The following is a 25,867-nucleotide window of genomic DNA, read 5'->3' on the forward strand; positions in this document are numbered from 1 at the left end:
ATTGTTGTTTGTTTGATTGGTTATATATATAATAGTAAAGAACTGTTATTCCTATTTCCCACATCTTTGCCTAAAATCCCTTGATTTCAAAATTATAATAACTCGGAGGGAAAGGGGTTACATCTGCCATTCCAAGGGAGGCTCCTGCCTTCCTTAGCAGACACCTGTCTTTCAAACCGAGACACATTGTTCTAATTGGTTTTTGCTAAGGATGCTCCTGTAGTAATTATAATTTTTAAGCTATCTTTTCAAGCAGAAATTAGGCTTGTTACCTTTTGAAACCACATAGAGAGCTAACGTTATTATAATTGTAATGTCCAAGGCCTGGATTTATATACATTCTGTGAAATGGTACAGTATTTAAGCAGTTGATGATATTACCTTGCTTATTTTTGCTCGATGAGTGCTTGTTTGTTTATTAGATGCATTATTTTACTGTTCATAGTAAGAAAACTGCATGTTATGTTACACATTTTCTTGAATTTGGTAAGTTGAAAGATGTTCATGTTACATATTGTTAGAACAGAAAAGGGGGGGTGCAGGTATGGGATGTGCCCCCCGCAAAAGACTGCAAAGAGGTTTATATGTTCTTAATTTTTCAATTGCATTCAGAATGATCATAGGCTCACTTAGAAAAAGCTAAGGTACTTGTTAAGACTCTTGAAAGTGGGAAATGGGAAGGCCCCTTTCCGTTAATAACCTGAGGGTGAGGATATGCTTGTGTTTCTACAGGTTCCAGTCCCAAGACGGGTACCTGCAAGAGTGGTCCGACCAGCCTTATATACTCCAGCTTCATAATCAGCTTGTAGGGAAGATAAACTCTTCTGAAGTCATGTTCCTAACTGATACTAATAAAGTTTTTAAGCAATTGTGTAAGTATTTTAGGGAAACCCTCTCAGTCAAGGCTTGAGGCTCTGGCCAAGCCCTAGACCTGGCTGACTGGGGATTATACCATCAGACCCAGGTGTTTTTGCCCTAAAAGTGTAATCAAGTCACTTTGACTTGTTGATTTGATCTTATAAAAGCTGGACTCTCTTTCAAAGTAAACTTGGAAGTCTTGCCTAGGAAAGACTTTCTAAGTCTTCACTGTGATACAGGACCACCCAGGCATTGCAGACACTGATGGTAAAAGTTTTAGACAACTTTATGTTGTTTCTCAAAGTTCAATCTGTTTAATCATTGTCTTCACACATAGGACTAGTTATTGGGTGTTTTCATCTATCCCCCTGTTCATAGGAAAGATACTGCTTTTGTGAAGAACGGAGCTTATTTGGTTCAAACAGTGGGCCAAACATGTTCTAATGTTAGCAGGGTTTTGTTTCATAATTCTTATTGTATAAAACAAGAAAGGGGGAATTGTGGGAAGAGATGGAATAAAGCTGAGTTACAAGTTGTAAAACCTGCCTGCAGAGGCACATGGCAGCACAAAGGAGCATATGGTGGCACAGAGAGGCTTGTCTCCACCGGACCCTGGGGGGAGGAGGTGTCACACGGCAGACCCCTACGGAGAGGAGCCTGCCGGGAGCTGACGGACAGGCGAAGAGCAAGTGATCATCCCATAAAAGGAAGAGTGTTGCTGATGTGGCAACACGGGATAGGTCATGTAGTGAAGATTATCATATAAGGAAATACTGTGCCTTAGAAAAGCGTATAAAACCAGCTCACTTCTTTGAATAAACAATCCAGATTCCTTGCCGGTCTGGGTCTGTGCTTGAATCACTGACAAGCATCAAGTATTGTTACTATATTAGCACTCTTAAAAAGTCTTATCATGGCTGAAAAAAATTAATTAATCCTTTTCTTGAGAAGAAAAAGAAAACATGAGACACATACTAAACGTGGCTAAAAACAGCCTACATGGATGAAACCTCTTTCTCTTCAACACTATCAGAATGTCATGAAAGTTTTGGAATCCAAATTTTTAAGTATATTTTTCAGATCATCTTAACTGCCTTTTACATTGTGAAATAAACATGTCAACACAGAATCATACAATCAATTAAGTTGGAAAAGACATTTAAGATGATCAAATGCAACCGTAGATCATCAAGTTCAATATTACTCCTAATAAAAGTTTTAAATGCAGCCACTTGGATGAGTGTAACTTCAAGGCTGGCCAGTAATTACATCCTGAATGATAGTAAGTCATTATGATACTATTTTTCAATGTCATCTCCCTACACAAATAACACTGATGATAACATTGAGCCTCATCTTTATAAATCAATCATGCCTTTGAAGATTACTTCAATTAAGTACCATAACTTTATTTCAACCTTTTGCAGGTTTAAGTACAGTGAAAAGATGAACATATAAAATTAATTGTAAATGCCTATACTTCTGCTAGGTTTTCTTTTCTCTCATGATAAGATGTGAGAAACAACCTTCAATCCAGAAGCAGAGCTGAGGAAAGACAAAGGAACTGATGGAATTATCTGAAAGCTCTCAATGAAAACACACATACACGACAGGACTTATAAAAATATATTATAAGATCAATTAATGATTTAAAACACTGCAACCTGGTATAACAGTTTTCAGAGATGGTGAATTTTTCCCCATAGATCTTGTAAACAGGATCAACATTTTGTGCAAGCTTCAGTTTCTAATTTTTAACAATACGTTATCCATTAGATTAAAAGAAAGCTATTACTTTGATAGTCCAGAGATTTTTATACTAGATCACCTCTTTTTTAAACTTATTTTTCTGATGAGCTCTTTAGAAAGACCTTCAGTATAGCATTACAAGGAAGGCTTAATGGAACTCTACCAATATTTCAGCTTTTTCCTTTGATTTGACAATAGAGCAGCACTCAACCTTCCAATAGCACTGTAACAGCCACAATGACAAAAGTTTAGAAGCCCATTAGCCGTTTTGGGTATAGGCCTTGCACGGACAATAATTTTTATTTATAAAGAGTTGCCCCTTGCAAAAATAAAAATCCCCGAGATGCTGTTTCCCAGGAAAAGACTCCCAGCTTCTGTTCTGAAGTGCTTATTGTTGGCCAGCACTCCATTTAGTGAGATATTCAGTACTCAAGACCTCTGGACATTACTTCCAGGTCACTACTAAAAATACCAGCTATGGTTAAAAGTGATTCCTAGAGAATCTACTGGAAAAGAAAATTAAGGAATAACCGTTTTGCTGGTTTTAAGTTTCTGAGTTTTATATTTGTGTTTGGGTTCCCATTTGATATCCCCATTAATTTGGAACTCTATTTAATACTCTCTAGAGACATCATCTTCACCTAGGCATTTCAATTGCACCAGGGGAAACAAACCAATAGTGCAACAAAATCTAAGGATTTAAAGAATGCAGAAGACATTCCTCCCATTTAAGTTAGGTTTACAAACAGAATTCTGTTGTTCTGCACCTTGGATTGCAAACTTCTTTTCAACAGCCATGGTCTATAGGGGTTCAGAGTGTGGCCAGGGATAACAGCTTTGGTGAGTGTGGGGCCTTGGGAGAGATGGGTGGGCCTAGTCTGGCAAGAGGCAAGACAAAGAGCAGGAGGTGAGACAAAGAGTAGGATAGTTAATGGGAGATTGGGCACAGAGATTGTAATCTGTAGCCATTGAAGATGTAAAACAGGTAACCCTAGAAGCTGAAGTTGGTAGCTGCTGAACTGTTGGTTTGTTACAGTATATAAAGACGTGCCTTTTACTATAAAATTCGGCTTTGCATGCACTTGGCAAAGTCCATGTTCAGTCACCGATAATGGTCTTATTTTTGTCACAACTATAACAAATGAGGAGTAAACAACAAACAAACAAGGAAACCCTCAAGCATAGACCTACTACAGCGCTTTCATGGAGAACCAGAAATTACATTACTTCCTCTAATTACATCTCACACTCAGACCAGTGAAGCAAAGACCTAATTCCTTCTGGAAGCAGCAGGAAATTCAACTGCTGGAATTAAAGAACCACTTGCAAGCTGCCCAAAACTCTCCTTCATAATATAACATGAGGTTGGCCTTGCTCCCACATGGTGTCTATCAGGATAATTCAGATGAAAAACTGAAGTAAAGTCTATTAATTTAGAAACCTTTACCCTGATAGAAATTATATAATTAACTGACAGGATGAGAGAAGTAAAATTTTAAAGTATACATGTGTTCTCATTTCCACAGACAAGACAAAGATGTTTAATCTTTCTTTGCCTCTGTCTTCAACACCAGTGATGTGCTAAGGGGCCCCCAGTGCCTTGCCCCGGGCAGTAGGACCATGGCTGTGCAAATTATAAACTCCCAGCTGACCCTGAACTTGTACAGGATGTGCTGGTCCAGCTGGATCCCTATACGTGTATGGAGCCTTTTTCAGCATTTGTCCCTCATTGTTTTTCATTGTCTTGGGCTCAGGGAAGGGAAATCTTGGTTTGCAGAGAGTGTTCACCCTCTTGCCTTTGTTTTGGGGAGGCCATGTGGCACTAGCTGCAGAAATGTCCACCATCTTGTCTCTGTCTCATCCAACACGTGGAACCGAATTGAGGTGATGAGCACCTTCTGTGTGTAAATCAACCTCTCTTTTGTATACTTTAGTTATTAATATTGTTGCTGTTACTGTTTGTTTTTTATCCTATTGCTGTTTGTTTTCAGTAAACTGCAATCTCAACCCATAGTCTCTGCTTTTGTTCCTCTCTCACCGGAGGGGCTAGAGGGAACCAAATCACACAGAACACAGAATCACCAGGTTGGAAGAGACCTTCAAGATCATCAAGTCCAACCCATGCCCTAACACCACCTCAACAAACCATGGCACTGAGTGCCACATCCAATCTTTGTTTAAATACATCCAAGGATGGTGACTCTACCACCTCCCTGGGCAAATGATTCCAGAACTTTATCACTCTTTCAGTAAAAAACTCTTTCTTTACATCTAACCTAAATTTCAGTTGGTGCAGCTTGAGACTGTGTCCCCTTGTTCTGTCAGTTGTTGCCTGGAAAAAGAGACCAACCTCCACCTGACTACAGCCACCTTTCAGGTAGTTGTAGAGAATGATAAGGTCACCTCTGAGTCTTCTTTTCTCCAGGTTAAAGAACCCCAGCTCCCTCAGCCATTCCTCATAGGGCTTGTGTTCCAAGCCCTTCACCAGCCTTGTTGCCCTCCTTTGAACACGTTCAGGGGTCTCAACATCCTTCCTGAACTGAGGAGCCCAGAACTGGACACAATACTTGAGGTGCAGCCTCACCAGTGCCAAGTACAAGGGAAGAATGACTTCCCTGGTCCTGCTGGCCACACTATTCCTGATACAGGCCAGGATGCCGTTGGCCTTCTTGGTCGCCAGGGCATACTGCTGGCTCATGTTCAGTCAGCTGTTGAGCAGTACCCCCAGGTCCCTTTCTGTCTGGGCACTGTCCAGCCACACTGTCCCCATCCTATAGTGTTGCAGGGGGTTATTGTGACCAAAATGCATGACTTGTCACTTGGACTTGTTAATCTTAATCTTACTGGACTCTGCCCATCTATCCAACCATTCCAGGTCTCTTTGCAGAGCCCTCCTACCTTCCAACAGATCGACACACACTCCCAGCTTAGTGTCATCTGCAAATTTACTATTAGTAGACTCAATACCCTCATCCATATCGTCAATAAAAATATTAAACAAAACTGGCTCCAGCACAGATCCCTGGGGGACTCAACTAGTGACTGGCCATCAACTGGATGCAGCACCATTCACCTCCACTCTCTGGGCCCGGCTATCCAGCCAGTTCCTAACCCAGCAAAGAGTGCACCTGTACAAGCTGTGGGCTGCCAGCTTTTCCAGGAGTTTACTGCAGGAAACAGTGTCAAAGGCCTTGCTGAAGTCCAAATAGACAACATCCACAGCCTTTCCCGCATCCATCAGGCAGGTCACCTGGTCATAAAAGGAGATCAGTTTGGTCAAACACAACCTACCCCTCCTGAACCCATGCTGGCTGGATCTGATCCCCCAGCCATCCTGTAGGTGCTGTGTGATGGCACTCAAAACTATTCCATTACCTTACCAGGTACCGAGGTTACACTGACCGGCCTATAATTTCCAGGATCCTCCTTCCTACCCTTCCTGTGAATGGGCATCACATTGGCCAGCTTCCAATCATCTGGAACCTCACCAGTGAGCCAGGACTGTTGGTAAACGACGGAGAGCGCAAGCTCATCTGCCAGCTCCCTCATCACCCTGGGATGGATCCCATCTGGTCCCACAGATTTATGAACATCCAAGCGGCTCAGCAGTTCTCTGACTGCTTCCTCCTGGATAACAGGGGGACCATCCTGCTCCCTGACACCATCTACCAGCCCTGGAGGACAACTGTTCTGAGGACAAACCGTCTTTCCAATAAAGACCAAGGCAAAGGTGTTAAACACCTCCACCTTCTCCCCATCTGTGGTCACTAAATTCCCTCCTGCATCCAGTAGAGAACCAAGGTTGTTCTTACCCTTCCTTTTGCCATTAATATATTTGTAAAAACATTTTTTATTATCCTTCACAAAAGTTGCCAAATTAAGGAAAGGAAGTGGTTTGTTCGGCATTTAATTCCTAGTGGTTTTAAACCACTACAAGCCCACAAACTCCTTGCTTTCAATTCAACACACATGCTCTAGTTTCCCTTTACCTTGAATGTTAAGGTAAAATCTTTTTTTTTTTTTTTTTTTTTTTTTTAAAAAAAACCTTCAACAGGTAACTCAGTAAAGATCTTCTCCAGCCTCTGGTACGCAAAACTAGAAAAAATACACTATTCAATAGTATTAGGAGAAATACAAAAGACTGGAGAAAATGGAGGAACCAATCCCTGCTGATGTGCTCACATGGTGTTTTTAAGAGTGTGATAGAAAAAACAGCCATTCCTGCAGATGGCCTAGTTTTCACAATAGTTCCACTAGAATTCACAGCCTTGCAGGCTTTATCTCAGCAACCAAAACTGTGCTGAAGGCTTTAATTCTTTCAGAAGGAAATCATGGACCAACCTCTCAGGACTTAATGACACAACAGAAAATCAGCATCTGGAGGGGTTTGTTCTTTATTCATGTTGTTGTGTGCTTCCAGAGCTGAGAATCAACCAGTCCTCCCGTTGCTTAACTTACTAGCTCTCTTCCACTTTCAATGAGAATAAATGTGTTTACTGCTAAATTCTGTGATAAAATAATCCATAATCAACAAAATTTTCATACTACATTTCATATCAGGATTTAATGGCTCAACATGTGAGTCAAATAATCCCTGGATTTAAGAATCCTTAAGTACTTACCTACAAAAGTGACGCTAATGGCTTCAAAACTTTTTCTGCAGACTTTTAATATTTATATGGTCATATGCGTAGGAACCCAGAGTGCCGAGAATATTTCTCTGCCTGTTTTTAAGGGTTCTTACCCCCCTGAACAACACTGTTTTAGCCTCAAACCTTGGAAAAAATTACCAACAGTCAGACAAGAACTAGAAAATACAGTGGTGTGAATTATGTGACAGACTACTATGTAAGATTGTCACAGGGTGAAAAATTCAGAGGTTTTGGGCTTTTCTTTGTAGTAAATAGGTAAGAGTAAAAAATACCAAAATGGAGGATTGTTGTTGTTCTCTAAACCTTCTTCTCCTTCTTCTACTACTCTATATTCTGCAGTAAAAGTAGTTTGGAATGACTGGATAGAAAATTCCGCAGTTCCTAGTCGTGTTACTGAATAATTGGTAGGAAAATGAAAATAATGTACTTTTTTAGTAACTATTGGTTAAAATATCTTTAAAAGGCTCTGTAAATCTTGATAGAGAGCTCTCACTCCTGCTTTTCTGTGCTCTATGCTGTACCTGGGTCACACTAGTGGCTCTGTTCCTCTGATAAGACTTAATAAACAACTATCTGGAAGCATTGAAATTCAAGGAAAAGTCTCAGTTTATCTTTGAAACTCCTTGCAAGGACTTCCAGCAAATTCTCTCCCATCCGGAGGGACTTGATTTACAGCACAGTTCAGTGTCAATATGCATTTCATAATGCCTCTAAATACTGCTAAGATAGTGAACACATAACACAAAGTACACAAAATGTATGTAGAACTGAGACTGGGAATCACCATGACTTATATGGTGATGTAAGAAAAACATTTCAAGTGCATGAAGGGTAAAGGAAATCAGTTTGAATCTGTTATAGGAGAACAAAAGCAGTAAATCATACCAAAACCCTCTTACTATTTTCAACAAATACATAAGATGAACTTGTATTACCCATTACTTATGTGCAGATATGTGAAGATAAGAGTTCAGAATCAGAGAAACTAGTTTTCTTTCACGTCTGTCACTAGCTTGACAGTCTCTGATGAATGGAGAAATTTCACAGTCCTCCTGAATGAAAAACTGATTGAAAGCCTACATCCACTGAGAAGTATTTACCGGGCAAAAACAAAGGCCACTGTGTATTTAGCTGTGTGCTCAGTAAAGTAAGGATTAAATCTTCAGTTATCCTATTCTGTTCTTATCTGTGTATAGGAGGGCTTAGCTCATAGCACTACTGAAATTCAATTCTACTCTCACATTCATATAGTATGTCTTCTTTGTTGTTTAAGGTACATATAGTCAAAAGGGTCAATTTTGCCTTCAGAAATTTTTGTTACAATTATCATAACAGAGTATGTTTGAATTCAGTTCTAACTGGAATTAGAAATCTTTAAACCTAGATACATAATAAGTGATTTATTGCAAGATAATTTAGAATCTAAGTACCATGCAGCAGGAAGGCAATCTGCAAGGTCCTTTATAAAATATTTTGAGGTAATACCTGTTAAAGGTACCTAGAGCACATGCAACGTGGTTCACATTTGAAAAAAACAGAACAAAACAGAGAGAACTGATGGGGTTTTTCTTCTCTTCATTTCCCCATGATTGTTTTTACTCCTGCTTTTTAATTGCATTAAAAGCTAAATCAGCAATTTTAGAAATGTATGATGACAGGTAATTGTAAAGTTTAATTCACTTTCCATCAAGATAAAATATCTTAATTCTTAAGTGTGCCTTTCCAAACTGACGAGACTGCAAATCATCTGCATCACTTTCAAAAGCCTCTGTTCCCACCCTTGTGTCTTGACCCTCTGCTGAGGACATCTTAACTACTGCAGAGACATTACGAGAAAGCATGTGAAGCCAACACAGAGTTGTTCAAACAAGCATTTCTTCTTATTAATGTGTTTCCAGGTTCAATGTGTTCCAGTAGTATTATTTTTGGTTTATTATTGCTGAAGTGAGAGGAGGAGGACAAATATTCCCAAAGGCATATTCAGCAAGGAGAAATGCTTGGATGTAAGGTGAAAGACTAGGTAGATCCTTTTCTCCCATTTACTCTCTAAGGTCTCTATTTTTTCCTGGAAGAAAAACATATTCTCAGTTTTAAAATCAACTATGCATACATGCATTTTGGTACTCTGCCAGATTGTCTTTAAAGTTTGTTCTTACTCTTGCAGACATTAACATCACCCCTGAGAAGCCTTTCCCTTTACTCTGAATTACAGCAGCTGTTATGTAACTCATTCTCTTCTTGCATTTTCCTATAACTTGGAGAGAAGCACTTGTGTTCAGATTCCTTAGTACCTGTACAAATGACTGTACTTGCCATTGTATATCATTCCTTTATGTATTTTAATTTAAAGCAGTGACAGACTGCTGCCTGATGTCTGGGAAGGAATACTTAGTTATGCTAAGCACACTTCTGAGTAAAGTAAGATACATCTGTTTTGCATACAGTATTAGACAGTGCTCCAAACTAAATCATTGACACTTCCTAGTTTGCTGGTACACTGTTTTTGCAGTAAATTGGGTAAATCTGTATACAGAATATAGTACTTCAATATTTCATTAAATGTCATCTAGATTGGAATGAGAAATTTAAAATAAATGCATTTATTTGAATGACTGCAACATGTATTTGTCCCATGTGTCTCATACACCACATACACGTTGTTCTAGTGTTTTGTATCTGGGATAAGTCTCAGCCATCTTTTAAATTAGTTTTAAAGAGGTTCTCTTAAACCAGTCAGAAACCCCCTTGTAATTTAATGGGGAAAAAACAAAACAAAACAAACCCATATTGACACTATCCCTTTTTGAAAGCCATTTACGATGTCCATGCAACATAAACTGGATTTTTTGTCCAGAAGACCAGAGCACCAGCCACAGACTCCTGAGCTCTGCAGAAGACACTGTAGTGAATTTGCTGTGCATGTCACAGAGAACACAAACCAGGAGACAGCTTAGACATCCTGATAAGGTCTCAACATTTTTATAAGAGACCCCACTGGACCTCACTGGAAGCAGGAACTTAGCACTTTTTCTTAGTTATAAATTTTGCATTTTTTCTGTTATCCTTTCAAACATGCCATGTGAGGCAGTAGTATGATAATTAACCTGAGGCCCACGTAAAGATTGTTGTCTGATTATACTCTCCAAGAAGAAAGGAAAAGCTGCAGAACTACAGCAGTGACTTCTGCATAGGAAAAACGGGTCTAAATGTCTTCACAGATGACTCGATGGGTGTGGGGGTCTTCACTACTGATAGGGGAAATGGGTCGTAATGTCTTCAGGAACGACTAGGTCTGAAAGAACCAACCAGGTTCTGGAAGAATGGCTGTGGGGGTCTTTAGGAGAAAGAGGGTCTTACTGTCTCTATGAACATCAAGCCACTCAAGTTTGTTACAGAACCCAAACAGTTTGAACTTCTGCACTTTAGGGTAATAGGAGAAATGGGTCTGCACAAGTCTATTGCAGAACCCAGACAGTCTGAACTTCTGATGGATTCTCAGAACCCAGACAGCCTGCACTTCCGAACTTTAGGGGAAAATAACAATACATGTTCAAGGGGGAATATGTATTAGCTGGTATGGGAAGTCTGTACCTTCCTAGTACCTCAGCCAACAGGGAAAGGAAAATGACAACATGTGGTCAGGAGTTTAGGATAAAAGGAGCCTGAGTCCTCCAAAACCTAGGGACAGATCCCAGAGTCCCCAGTGGACTCTCTCCCTTTATTCAAATAAAGTTCCAGAACTCCTCTGTCTCCTTTGTGAACAATGGCTTTTCATAGCATGGCTTTTCCACACACTTCAAAATATTATGAAGCAATGGAGAAATACAGAAGCTTTCCCACATATTTTCAAGACACTTTTTCACTCTCTCACATCAAGCATACAGCATTATCATAGCATCTCTCATTTCAAAATTCACTCTCTCCATGCTGTGATAATCATCCCAACATACAATGATTCAACAAGAACCAAACAGTGCCCTACACAACACCCTTCTCTGAGCTAGCAGCTAATGCCCACAAAGCAGCCCTTCTGCATGACATGGTTTTCACCATTTGATTTGTCAAGCATTTAAACCTTACTGCAGAACCAGCAGGACAACATCAAACAATTCCAATTTTTATTAATACTTTCAAATATAAATGTAATCTTTTACCTCATTTACTCAGCAGATACTTGAAGCTTTGGCTCATTTTACGAGGTTCTAAAAGTTTTTGGATAGCAGCTATCTTTTGCTGGCACAAAATCGCTGTCTTTAGCACCTGGGTGAACTATAATGTTATGGACTTTTAAACTCCCAAGAGCCGGCCCAAAACTAAATTCATCTGTTACTAGTTAAGAAATAAAAGGTATTTTAAAGTCTTGTTTCTACTATAAGATGTGACCAAAAAAGGACCAGAGATTGTATGTATTCAACTTACGTGTCATATTTTCCTTCCTATATTTACAGGAAATAATGTCTAGGTCCTTTCCCTCCTGCTTCTAGCATATTTCCTGCCTCTATCTAATAAATAGGATACAAGTAAATCTGTTTTTAATGATTTCTTAAGTATTTAAAAGTTTAATTTCTAAACATTTTGGATCCTCTGGTCCTGAATCATCTATCTTTTGAGATTGTGTGTGTCATCAAAAATATCATTCATTTTATTATAAAAGAAACGATTTTGCTTCAGTAACTGAAGCTGAGTTATTTCTATCGGTATCCAGTTTTTCTGGGAAAAAAAATTAAAATAAGCACCAAACAGACATAGTTGCAACACTCACTCAACAGGCACAATTAGTACAGTTTTGACATAATTATGTCCATGAGACTGCGGTTTATGTGCTGCTAGGTAGCGGAAACTACTACTAGGTATGCAGCACTTATATTGTAGATAAATAACAAAGTTTAGTCTTGAGGGAATTGAATCCAACATTTCTTTTCTAAGAACTCTGTATATTCATAGTTTGTTTTCCAACTGCCATGGTGATATTTTTTTCCCTGTCACATGGTTATTTGAAATGCTTAGGTTATATTTTTAAGTCTTGAAAAACTTCTGCAGAAAAGGTGCATGTATTTTACTACTACTTTAAAAATACTCCATACAGGGTTAATATCAAGCATCTGAAGCCTGAAAGGGACCATAATCTCTAGCACTAATGGCTACACCAATCAAGCATCCATTAAAATATTTATTTATTCTAATTAATAATGTTATTAATTTAAAAGGTTATATTCTTTCACAGTCATCTCATTACTGAAAAACACAGCACACCAGAAGAATGTTAAAAATGTTTACTGAACAGACAAGCTATCCTTAGGAGCCTCAGCCGTATAAGACTTCAGGTTTTCTCAACCAGAGATGTTGGTATCCTCTATTCAGAATGGGCAACACTACTTTTGTTGTGTGGGAATTGCTTTGCAAAAACAAGGAACATAAATTCTTCAAATACTGCAAAACACACTGTGCTTATGTTCCATCAGATAGACTGCAGCTCCATCTGGACCAAGATAAAAACTTAGACTACTCTAAATCTTCACATGACGAAGCAAGCTCAGAAGCCTTTCTAAGACCATAATTTTTAAATTTGCTTATTTAACAGGTCTACTTTTCACCATGAAACTCTAGCGTAACTCCCAAGCTTTTTAAAATGGAAGCTTTATAACTGATACCTTTATTGCATAAAGTCAACTGGTAGCAGAATCAAAGCAAAGTAACACTATCTAGAAGCAGAGCTATATACATTTCTCTCCTAAATGCATTTGGGTGAGACACAGATCCGGATGACTTCACATCTGAAGTTATAGACAAAGGCTAACAAAGAGGCACACAGTACATTGATGTGATACCCAGAAGAATCGATGAGTTGGGATACCTAGAAGAACAGAGGATTCTCCTTAACCCTAGCTGCCAGTTTGCCCCTGTGAAAGTGAAGTTCAGTTTTTGTTCTCACACATTTGTTTGCTCACACTGAAACAAACTGAGATGCAATTTTGTTGCTCATAGCCGTATATGAAAGCCACATGCATAACGTGTTGGCAGTTCACGGCTGTGGAACTGCTGTTCACCTGAGAACTTGTCTTCAGATCATTAGAGCTCTCAATCCTGAAGAACGTAGCGTTTTTTTTCTTGTTCGAACAGCAGTGCAGTTTCATGTTAGCTTTAAGTCACTGATGAGAGTCAGCATGTGACAAAGGCTGCTTGGAGGAAGGAGCACAATATAATAAGAAGCGTGTTTAAAAGACAGCTTTTTTTTTTCACCTTCTTCTACCAAACTCAACTCAGCTGCTTGAACATTAGGCCCATATAGGCAACTCAATGCGTGGAGGTGTACAGAGCTATTTTTAAAAATCTGTAATTTTAAAATTTTCCTAAATTACAGGGGGAAAGTTGAGATTATTACTAAAGTACTTAAAAAATCTAAAGGTTAAATATCTGAAAAAAAAGTTACCCGTGCTCTTTCAAAGCTTATGATTTAAAGAGAAAATGCTATCCTTTCAACAAACACAATTAAGCAAAATGTACAAAACTATGTAACTCTTCTATGTTCATCTTTGCACCTGATTAAAATTTCAATATTACTGGAAGATATTTTTTCTTTGCATGCATAATATATTTTATTAATGTTTTATAACTTTATGAAGTTACAGAATTGCTCATATAGAACATAATTCTTCTCTCTCTGTTTCAAATCCAGATGTAGATGCATTTTAAGCATTATTTTGTCACTTTTTAAAATATACACTGCATCTCCTTTCATAAAAACATGGAACATCCTTCCAACCATCTCTGACCTTGAGTGGAAAAAGATTTAATTTGCAACAGGTTCATGAGAGGTTGCAGAATTACGCATCCTGCAGGATACGTCTTAATATATACACATACACACAAGAAATTAGGAGTGACAAAAGGTCTTTCCTGATAATGCCCTTCACTGAACACACACCCCCATTATAAATGCATACAGCTACAAAGATTGATCTTATCTTTGCCAAATGAAGCATCCTACAGAACCTATCAAGTATATTAAAAGTAAAACACTTTAATAAGAGCTACTAAACACCAGGATGACTCTGATTAATTAAAATTCAGTTAAATCAATTAGATCATCTGAAAGAAAAGACAGGGTATCGTGTTTAACAGATGTTACTAAACTTATAACAATTTCTTAATTTACATTTGAACTTTGCAGCTTTTATTTCAGATTTGCAAATAGTTCTTACATGCTAAGAAGCTTATCTGACTTTTCTAGTTATGGTAGCAATTAAAAAATACTTTCTCTAGCACTGCAAAACTTGCCTCACTTTCACTCTTAGAGCAGTGCCTATAAAATTATTAACATTATAATAAGTTCTGTGGAATTAAATACAGAGGAAGCCTATCCAACACAAAATCAGAGCCTAAGTTAAATCCATGAAAAGCTTTTCTGGAAGTGATTATGGACCTTTTTAAAATTACTACTTCCATTTAAGGATTTGAAAACCATGTCTATATATGTTAATGCATAAAAGGGGGAGAAAAGGAATACTTTAAATTTTTAAGGATGTAAAACAGAAGTGAATATAATATTATGAATAGCTGGCGCTAAAGGGATTGCAAAAATTGTAATCTGGAATTAACCCATTTCACTTAATATGAAGACCCACCTATTTATTTTTTTCAAATTTTCCTGAAGCACAATTCAGAACAGTAAAACTTGACTAAAAAGCCCACTCTAAACACCCAGCAGAGTGTGTGGACTTAGTGACCAAAATCAAAAGGTGCACGAATGATGTTGACCCAGGAAAAAGTTGCTCAAATAGTAGACTAAAATTTAACCAAGAAATATAGCAAGGTTTTAGTAAATCAACCACAGTAGATGGATCAGCCATATCAGGACTTCAGAAATAAAGATGTATCAATCCTTGAGATTTGCTAGTCTAATGTCTGTTTGAGTTATTTTATGAATATTGGTCTGCAGCCAAAATGTCTACTAAAGAACTTTATTTCATTTCTATACACTTCCAGCCATCACAGCCAACATGCTCTCAATCCAATAGCTATCCCTAACAGGGGTCATGCTGAAGAAGACAATGAGACCAGTTGCTAACAGAATTCCAAACCATTTCTCACTGTGCTGGTTTGGCCAAATTTAGAAATACATCCTCTGAGAGAAGGCAGGTTACAAACCACCCCTCCCCCACCCAGTTCAGGAAAAAAAAAAGAAACTTTTTCCTCAAAGGAAAGTGAAAGAGATAAAAACTATTTATTTAACAAACACATGGGAAAACGAAAATATGCTAAATAATAAAATCTCTTGCTGTGGAGAAAAACCTGGGAAAATGTTAGTCCTCCCTTTGGTCTCCTTCCTCCTCGGAGCTGGGACTTGGCCCCAGGCCAGGCCCTCTGTGCTCGGTGGAAAGTTCGCCAGATGTGTTCTGATATTGATGCAGTCCAGCAGAAAAAGGGAAAAAATCCGAAATTCCAGAAAAAAAACAAAAGTTCAACTCTCCGTCTCTCTCCGGAGAAAAAGAAGAAGCTGAAAAACTGACCGAAAGCTGGCTGGGAAAAAAATCTGCTTCCTCCCACTCCTGCCGCTGCTGTTAGAAACCAGAGGAGTCTGTATCTCTGTGTCCTCAAAACATGAAAACAAAACTGCAAAACTGCTTTGAAGAAGTTTCCTCCCCCCTCTCAGGCTCAGTTTAAAGGCATAGAAAGGCACAAAATTAATTTCTGGGCATGGGGCAGCAACAAGGGATACACATCACAAAGTCACCCCAAGACACTCACTGTCCACTCTTTTCTTCATTCCATCATATAGGCAAATCGTTACATCAAAATGACAGCTAAAATCTGCCTTTCTATAACAACTTATCAAGACTACAAAAATGGGTCCAAAATTTTATGTGGTGCTATGACAAAACTTTATCATGCTCCTCTGGATTCATATTGTGTAGGTTTCTAGCTAGACTAAATACTGATAGTTCTTGCTGCCACCACCCATAAAATTTTTTTTTTCTTGGTTGAAGATAATGAGCCTGAACACCTCTGTAATTAATTATCTTTTGTCAGAAATACTTTCATAAAACCTTAACTAAAGCATGAAATTATTTATACATATATATATAAATTAATTTCATGCAAAATTTACTTAGTGTTTGGGGTTTATAAAAAACTTCTTGTTCTTCTACAGGATATAATATAATGTTTACAGTTAGATATGTAAACACCTGTCATTAATATGAAATTAGTGTAAGTAGCAAGATTGTCCTAGTGCTTCTTTCTCTGCAATTCTTTTGTCCATCACAAATAACAGATTAGAGTAAAATAAAGAAAGTAGCAGGAACAGGAACAGAACTTCTTAATAAATTGCCAAGGTTGATAAACTATTTGAAAGAAACATAACCTTAAAGAGAGGAAAAGAAACAAAGTGTATAAAGTCTCTTTTCAAGTACACTTGAAGAAAAATCTTAATGATATATTAATTCTAAAGACAGCAATGTTCAGCTGACAACCATTTCTGAGCATCAGCACACAAAGCAATGACAAACCATGATTTACAAGACCTGACAATTATTTTCTAATTATTTATATTTATAGATGTCTGGTTTCACTTCATGAGCCATGAAGAACACTTCAAATGGAGGAAAATAAGTGTCTTCCAAGTAAAACAAAAAAGTTGCCTTCAATTTTATTTTTTGTTTCCATATCTGGAAGGTTTCTTAATAATTTGTAATGATGCTGCCCTGGCTAGGCTGCCAAGAGCATACCTATGGACCTTTCTGCTTTTCCTGTCCTTCCATCCACAGATGCTGCAGGCTGTCTTTTGTCCCAGTCAGGTCATTACATTACACCAAGCCTTCGAAGGCCCTTCAGAGGGACTGAACCTTTTGCAGGGGAAGGAGGGCAAATGGAAGACTAATGAAAAGGCAGCTGCAGAGCTGCCTTTTCATCAGCTACTGTGTTTCCAAGGCTATCTAAAGTACCACCTGAGAATCTCCAACCCTGGGGATGCCCAGTGACAGACAACAGGAATTACAGAAATTTTCAGCTGCAAAACAGAGCTTAAAGACTAACTAGCAAATTAGATAAAAGAATATAAAACTACAGACACAGGATGCTAAACATAGCTGGAACCAGTGGATAAACAGATAATGAGGAACCTAAGTGGTTTTTGTGGCAAAGTTATGTAACAAGAAACAACAGCACATGCCCTAGGAGAAGTTTAAGGCAAGGTCACCTAAAATTTTGGGAAATCTCAGTGAATATGACCACCAGAGACCCCTTTAGACGACCCCCTAAGATCATAAAAGGACTTCCAGTAAGGGACAGAGGCATGTAAATTGGTTCTAGGAAAAGTGATGTTTATGTATTAGCTAGGAAGTACATTGTAATGAATATGCATGATCATGATGGAATAAATACTTTGTTGTGACACACATTCAATTAGAGGAGATATCCTCTGAATGTGTCCAGTCCAAAGAATGCCTGCTTTCTAATATTCAAATTGTGTTAAAAAATTTATTCTTCATCAGATTTCGGTATCACCAGGACATCAGTGCAGTAAAAGCAGTTTAAAGATGACGGCTGATTTGCACATTCTGCTTCTGCCTTAGGAGAAAGTGTAATGCCTTGGGCATTATGAAAGAGCATCAAACTTCTTGGTTAATATTATAAGCTTCAACACGTAGAAAACTACCACTGCCAGAGAGAAACAAGCTGGGAAGAGCTCCCTAGTCTCACCAGAAAAAAAGAAATTTAGATTAGATTAGAATGGAATGGAATGGAAATACAAAATAATTTCAGTTTGAAGGGGCCTACAGTGATCATCTTGTGTGACCACTGCCTGACCACTTCAGGGTTGACCAAAAGTTAAAGTATGTCATGAAGGGCATTGTCCAAATGCCTCGTAAAAACTGACAGGCCTGGGGCATTGACCACCTTTCTAGGAAGCCTGTTCCAGTGTTTGACCACACTCTCAGAAATTTGTCACCCTCCTCTTTTGACATGAAAATGGATGGACATCCCTAATGATCCCACTATGGTATTAAATTAATCATTTAGCATTACAGTTATAAAATTTTATAATCATTGATAATTCTTAATATTTCTCTACAACAACAAAAAAAAATAGAGGAAGGTATAGAAGAGTCATGCTAACCATACCTAGTATGGTTAAGGCAGGGCATACAGATTCATTATTGGAGCAAAGCAGAGCTTCACCTTACAGAAAATTAAACCCTTCCCTATGTGTGAGGCATCTTTGTCCTACTTCAGTACAAGCAAGTTAACGGAGCAACAAAAAAGTATGTATGCGGACAGGGTAATCATGGTATCAGGTTAAGCTAAGGCATGGGGTTTTTTTGGTATGCAGAAGTGTAAAAATGGAATGGGATGGAGAATTTTACATTCTAGAAGTAACCTATAAAGAGGATTTCACTACAAAGGAGTATCTGTGAATCTTTATGAAATTGTAGTATTATATGAAATGAAAGTGTCAGACAAGAAAGCAGCTCATTCTCATAAATATGCGTATATTATTATTATACTGCTTGAAGTTTTTTTCATTTTGACATGTCCAGAACTAATATTTTGAAGAATAGTCATAAAATTTGCAAGGAGCATGACAAAATGTGGGACAACAAATCATTTATTTGTATATTTATTTGCTCTAACAAAAACATACAATACTATAAACTTGCCGAAACAAAATCCTCTTGCCTTTGAAATGGTACTAACAACATGCCAAGCACAAATAGAATACAACCTCTCCAAACATAGTAAAGATTTAACTCTATTTTCAAATAGTGAAGGGAGAGACAAGGATAGATAACAATTTCAGTGTTTGAATTTTAAGAGAGAGTTTCTGTTAACTTCTATTGCTTAAATAAAAGCATGAAAAGAATGCAACAGAAATCGTTATCCTAAAGGATAAGGAGAGCTACATACCTATAAGCCAAAATCAAATGGCAGCCAACTAAAAATCAATCAGCAATTGGTTCTATGGAATGATTATTTTTCATGCCTAAGACATTTGGGTAAGTTTTCTTTGCCTAAAAGACAACAGGGAAAAGAAGGAAATAAAGAAAAAGAGAAGTAACAAGATGCTATTACACAAGGGAGAGATGAAGGAATGACAGGAGTTTGGAGAATACCTTTTACATGTTCCCTGTTCAAAAAAGTGTTTTAGAGTTTGACTACTGTAAACAAGGGACAAATTAACTTTTTACAAAACGCTTGCTAGGAAGCAATTCAATAGAAACATTCCTTTGATAGTGTAAAACTTTCATATTTTTCCTTGGCTTCAGCTGAAAGCTCTGCAGCTGTACCCACAATTCTGCTTTCTTACTCCTTCAGGTAAAATAGCAAAAGAAATAAGAATACATTCTAGAAAAGAAAAAAAACATAGAATCTCAACTTCATTCTTTGTCCTTTTTTTTCTTTCTTTTATGTAAAAGCAATTATTTTGCCTTATTACATGAAATTTGGGTGGTGGTTATAAAAGTAAAACTGCCTTCCAATGAGAACTACATTTCTACTTACACCATTAAAAAAACCCCAAAATTTCCCAAATGAATCAATTCACCAAATGGATTTTCAACCCTGATACTGAATTAATACCGTAATACTAAATCTGACCAACTGCTTAGATTCAGCTTCAGATAAAATAGAAAATTAATCTTACTCGATATTTGCAAAGAAACCAAGAGATTAAACATCTTCTGCTGCAGTGATTCCAGCTGTCTCCACAATCTTTCCACTTTTGATTTCAAAAGTTTTTTCAAGTTGGGAATTACATTTTGCTGATTGGAAACCTTTGCGCATTATCATCAGAAACACTGTATCACAAGAACTGTTCATTTTGATTACTTTCTTGCTGGACTAGTTACTGAAGCATAAATAGTGATGACAATGAAAATAAATATTACCTATCTTACCAGAGAAAAAACAACCTTATAGGAGTATCTTCTTAAAACAAACCATAAGCACCATGTTTTCCTGTGATATTAATACAAAATTTTAGTGAGGCAGTTGCAAAAGATCAGCTTTCTATTCTACATTTCTGACTGCATTTTGAACTAGGCTGTGCATAATGTTACATATGTGGCCTATAGCAACTAGCCTGAAAAAAAAAATATTTCCTTCAACTGATTTAAAATCCGCTTTTTCTGATACACATAAATGATGGAAATCACCCATTTTTGTCTGAAAATTATTTTATTTAAATTGAAAAAAAAAATCATTTGCTTCTATTTTTAAGTTAAAGAAAAAGAACTTCTAAAGTAAAAATATCAGATAAAAGAAGCCTTCAGTGTGCTGCTACTCTAAAATTTTAAATTCATAAAAGCTTCTCTTTTTGGTAGAAAAAAAATTGGCTGAATGAAAAATCATTTGTACTTCCCCATCTTTTGTGAAACCAGATTGGAAGAAGCAGTGCCAAGAAAGCTCGCATTTAAAGAACTGAAATTTTCTAGGAGATCTTCAGTCAGGATCTGTTGGGGAAGATGAAATTGGAAAGCCTTGGAAATATGATTGCCTGACAAAAGATTTTGGGAATATGAAAACTACAGGCAACATCGAAATGAAAGCCACTTTTGAAATACCAGGTCTTAGTTACTGAACAACTAGAAAACAATGGTATGGCCACTGAAGTAATCCCCTCTTGATTGAACAATACCCTCTGCTTGCAAGCGGTCCAAGGGTCAGAGCAGACCCTACTAGCTCAGCAGAAGGGGTCCAAAGAGTAGTTTTTAGAAGTTAAGATGTAACACTCTATGGTAATATAAGAACTCTTATAGGCTGTATGTAAATGCTATAGGATTTGTATCTTGTATTAGATTGGTTAGTGACAATTAGAATATTCAGTACAGAAGATGATTTATTGTATTGTAACCAGGACTTCAGACATTCTCATACTTCTCTCTTCCACTTCTACTCTTGCTCTTACTCTTGCTCTTACACTCTCTCTCTCACCCGTTCACTCTCTTGCTCTCTTGGGCCTGCTCAGAGCTGAGTCTACCAGCTCTGAGCAGTGCCCCTATACCCACGCCTTTACAATAAACCGACTGTGTCCCAAGACCTGCCTATAGAGATCTCTCTGTCTCCATCCGTTACCGTCTACGTCCGGCCGTCCCGACTGGACCCCAGAACCCCCGAAACCTACAAGGATCAGAGGACAGAATAGTTACTGAATGCAGATAAGCAGATTTATTTTTGAATGCTTAATAAATAGAATTTCAAAGTAGATGTATGATACTCTCTGAATTCACTGAATCACTGTCATAACAATGGATGTTACACGTGATTTGGAAAGTCATTCCATATATTAAATGTTGGATTTATTAAAATCGGATCAAGTGAAATCCTGATCTGACTGAAAAAGAAACACAAAAATAAAATTCTTCTAAAACTCCAGTAAAGTGATGGCTGTTCAATAGAATCACTGCTAACATTAATAATTAAGAACAGTTTGAGTACAAAGTTTTCCTTTTCTTTCAAACATAATTAATAAAATGATAACTACAACTTTTGGTAAGTCATTAATATTCTCTTAAGTTATTTGAATCCTGGGTGTGATTCACAGACACTAATAGAATAGCTTACTACTGCTTACAGCTTTTAATTAATTATTTTAAAAGATGAACTTAAAAAAAACCCCAAAAAAATATGGCAAGTAAAAAGTTTTGGGGGAAAAGAAAAAAAACCCACAAAACACATTTCTTGTGGAAAAGCTTTAGTATGCAATTTTGCCTTGCATCTAAAGACACCTACATCATCTTGGTTTGCACACCAAGGTAAACAACAATGGTAACAGACACATATCTCACATCTCTTGGGGCTCATCAGCTGCTTTTGTTCTAGTCCTCTTCAGTACATTCAGTTGCCTTCAATTTTTTCCAAAGCTCTATCTGTAAACGCTGCACATTTCTATACTTCACACCAGGAAGGTTGCCCACTTGCCCTAAGAACTTAGTTTTCTTAAGTACTGAAATCGCTGCTAGTCTGATTCCTGACTGACAAATTGTCACACTGATGGAAGAGTCTGCCCTTAGTGTTTTTTCACCCCCACCAAAAAAAAACCCAAACCTTTGAAAGGTTGCTTTAGGGAGGGTAACGATTTATTCTCTTTTTTTTTTGCTACTAGTAGGACACATTAGTTGATTATAGGTATTTTATTGAAGGCAACTTTTTAGGCCCAATTCATTCAGTGTGTTGGGTTAAAGGCAAATTAAAATAGCACAGCTACAGTTGGTGATCTGCCCTTCTTTGAGTCATCTATGCCTATAAGATCTTCCAAGTACAGCCAGGATTCCACATTAGAAGGCATTCAGTATTTGGTGCCTTGAAATGTTTCACAGATGTCCGGTTACCTATTCAAATACTTAATGAGCTTTTGCTTCTCAAGACAAACCACTCCAGCAGCCAAACCATTCACCATTCACACCAACCAACAGAGCCCATGCATACTTCTTTTGAACAGTTTCCTCCTCACTTTGCTGGTGAAACCAACAAAACAATTTAATTAAATTTAATTTAATTTAGAAATTAACGGCAGTGGCTATTTGCTATAATAATTGACATTGCACCATTCAACAGGTTGACTCCCAGTGGTGTAAGCAGAGGAGACCTTGCAGAAACAAAGGCTGATTCCTTCTTGAGCTACTTCAACATGTGTGAAGCTAGGAGGTCATGGGAAGAGATTACTCCTCTCTAGTTGACTCTCCTGCAGCCACATCTCAAACAGCATCCAGCTTTGGGGTGTTCCTAATGAGTAACATAGAAAATAAAAACTTTCAGTTCCCCTGAAGCTGCTGAATAGCGCTTCAAGACGAATTAGCAAAAAAGATAGAAGGATGCAAAGGTATGCACACAGGATGATAACTATAGCTGGAAACAGTGGAGAAATAGATAAAGAGAACTACAGTGGGTTTTTTGGCAAGTTATGTAACAAGAAGCAATAGCAGATGCCCAAAGAAAAAGTTCAAGGAAAGGTTGCCTGTAATATCGAAGCATTCAGTGAACACAACCACCAGAGATCCCTTTAGAGGACCCTCCAGGGCCATTAAAGGACTTCCAGTAGGAGGCATATGCATGCAAATCAGTTCTAGGAAAGTGATGTTTATGTATTATCTAGGAGGTACATTGTAATGAATATGTATGATTATGATGGATAAATACGTTGTTGTAAAGTCCTGTCACACACATTAGATTAAAGGAGATAGTCTTGTAACATGTCCAGCACTGATAAAGAACGCCTGTTTTATAATGCTTTAAATTGTGTTAGAAAGTTTATTTTCCAGCCGATTTCAGTATCACCTCTGTACAAGACGCCTCAACATCCTGAAGGCAGTCCAATGGAGGGTGACAAAGATGGTTAAGAAGCTAGAGGGCATGGAACAGGAAGAGCAGCTGGTGAAGCAGCACTTTACCAGAGCAGTCTAAGACACCACTTATCTGCACATCCCCTCTGAAGAAAACTCCCCTACCTTAAAAAGGGAGTTAAAGAGAGAAGAGAGAGATACATAGATGCCCAACAAAAAGACACCTGAGAATAGTGAGAAGATGCAACGTAGAAATTTTCAACTGGTCATAAGGGAACAATTCATCTCAGCAAGAGTGCTGAAATACAGGGACGGAGAAGACCATGGAACGGGTTTTCAAAACATGACTGGATAAGGCCCTGAGCAATCTGACCTAGTTTCAAAGTTGGGCTGATAGAGCGGAGTTTTAATCTAGATGCCTCCAGAGACATTTTCTAACCTAATTTCTTATAAAGTTCTGGAAGCTTTCCTCAGAGTAAGAGAGTAAAGAGTTAAGCTAATACAGCAACTACAGCAGAATGAAAACAGAAGATTTTTTATTTATTCATGATGAAGGTTCAAAATATGGGAACAGAAGGGACAATAAGAAGTCAAAAATGGTCAAATATGAATCTCACAAATTCTGCAAACTAGCAGAGAAAAGAAGTAAGAAAATAAAAGATGCAAAGGAACAGAGACATCTTTTTGACACAACCATACCCACTTTTAAAGAGCCTCCTGAAAGAAACCTTTGCTATCAGATATCCAGCAAATTAATGGTGGCTGTTATTCGAAGTTCCACCTCTCAAACTACAAAGCTTAACTTCCATATCTATGAGATTAATACTGCAAGCTGATAAGGCAGATGATCTCTTTATACTAATAAGTGTTTATAAGGGATATTTTACTGTTCAAGTATCTAATTCTTAATAGTATATATGCAAATTTATTTTTTAAATGAAGCATAAAAAAAGTAAAGGTTTTATAGAACTGAAGAAATGGAAATTCTGAGCTGTTTCTCTACAACCTTCGGTTTTCCTAAGTAATCTATTGAGAAGTGCTGGTTTTCCTGCACTTTTTTACTAAAAATGTGGACATCCATTTCAGACAACTTGGCCATAGACAAATATATGTGACCTCTGCAGTTATAGAAGCATGCAATACTCTCAAAGAAACAACACCTTCCAAATAGAGCAAGATGGCAATTGTATGCAAAAACCACCTGCTTACCAAGAAATTGCACTTCATGTAGAACAATCAGTTTCCCACCATTACAGACTGAATCTTTGCATGACTTCCTGCAATGAAAAATGCACTATTTGTGGAAAATTTACTTTGCATCTTATATTCATTCAGGACATACAATCACAAGACTGTGAAACAGCTCTGTTCCTTAAGCAATTGTCACATACTTCCTAGTGCCATCCTCAAGACTTTCTTTCTCATGAACTAAAATTGATGCAACTCCTAACCTCCAATACAATTTTATAAAAAATTGACAAAGCAAATTTGCATTAAACTGAGAGAAAAATAAGAAGATAAGAAGATCACAAAACAATAATATTTTATAGAATAACGTCACATATGGTATTTTTGAGTGTTATTTCCTATTCTGAAGAGCACTATTTTTTCCTGCATTGGGAAAAAATATTATTGATGCCATGATGATTTTTTGCCTTTTCTTTTATACCCCTGTTATATCTTTTACAACTCCTGTATTCTTAGTGCTTTTTGCCTACATTCTTGGACTTTTTGTCAAGCTAAGAGACTAAACATTTTAGAAGCTTCGTAGGTAGGGATCAGAACGCCTCAGACACCAAGGTCCTCTCCACAACACATTTTGTAAACTAAGATAGAATGATCCAGGGGACGGTTCCTTGGGGAGGGGGGCTCACTCGAGCCTCCCACTGGGGAATCTTTGATAGATATGCTAATTAGTAAGACCTATAATGTTATACCAGATCTTTTGCAGGGTGTGCATTGCAGTGTGCATTGAGGTTTATTTGACCTGGACGTAGTGCACCTAAGGATCCTTAAAATAAATACCAATGTAAAATCCCTTTTTCCCTTCGAACTGTGTTTGACTCTTGATCTTAAGACCAAGGAAAGGCATCATTACCATAGATATAACTAGCAGGATTAGATCTTCTGCCCTTTCCCAGTCTCTCAAGCCTTTCTTTGCCCAGACCTTTCCTCCCTTCAGTTCAGGCTCTTGGATAGGAACCATCAGTATTTCAGTCTCCATATGCTTCTATAATGCAGTGTGATAGAGTATTTACTTATTGGATGCCCAGATTATTAGACTAATTTAAAAAAAAAGGAAAAAAAAAAACACAGAGGGAAAAGGGG

At 37.6% G+C, this 25,867-nt stretch overlaps 1 protein-coding gene across 3 annotated transcripts in view; it reads right to left on the minus strand.

The window, feature by feature from the left end:
- The window catches only part of ANO3 (anoctamin 3), a 199,311-nt gene that overhangs the window by 102,537 nt on the left and 70,907 nt on the right, over positions 1-25,867 (minus strand). Inside the window, exon 2 of one of the 3 annotated variants that reach the window (XM_017726382.1) lies at positions 21,333-21,377. The exons of the other annotated variants lie outside the window; for them this stretch is intronic. Coding sequence (XP_017581871.1) covers positions 21,333-21,377 — 45 coding nt within the window. The remainder of the gene's footprint in view (positions 1-21,332; positions 21,378-25,867) is intronic. 3 annotated transcript variants of the gene reach the window in all.

Source organism: Corvus brachyrhynchos, unplaced genomic scaffold, assembly GCF_000691975.1.
Source record: "Corvus brachyrhynchos isolate BGI_N302 unplaced genomic scaffold, ASM69197v1 scaffold281, whole genome shotgun sequence".
NCBI lineage: Eukaryota > Metazoa > Chordata > Aves > Passeriformes > Corvidae > Corvus > Corvus brachyrhynchos.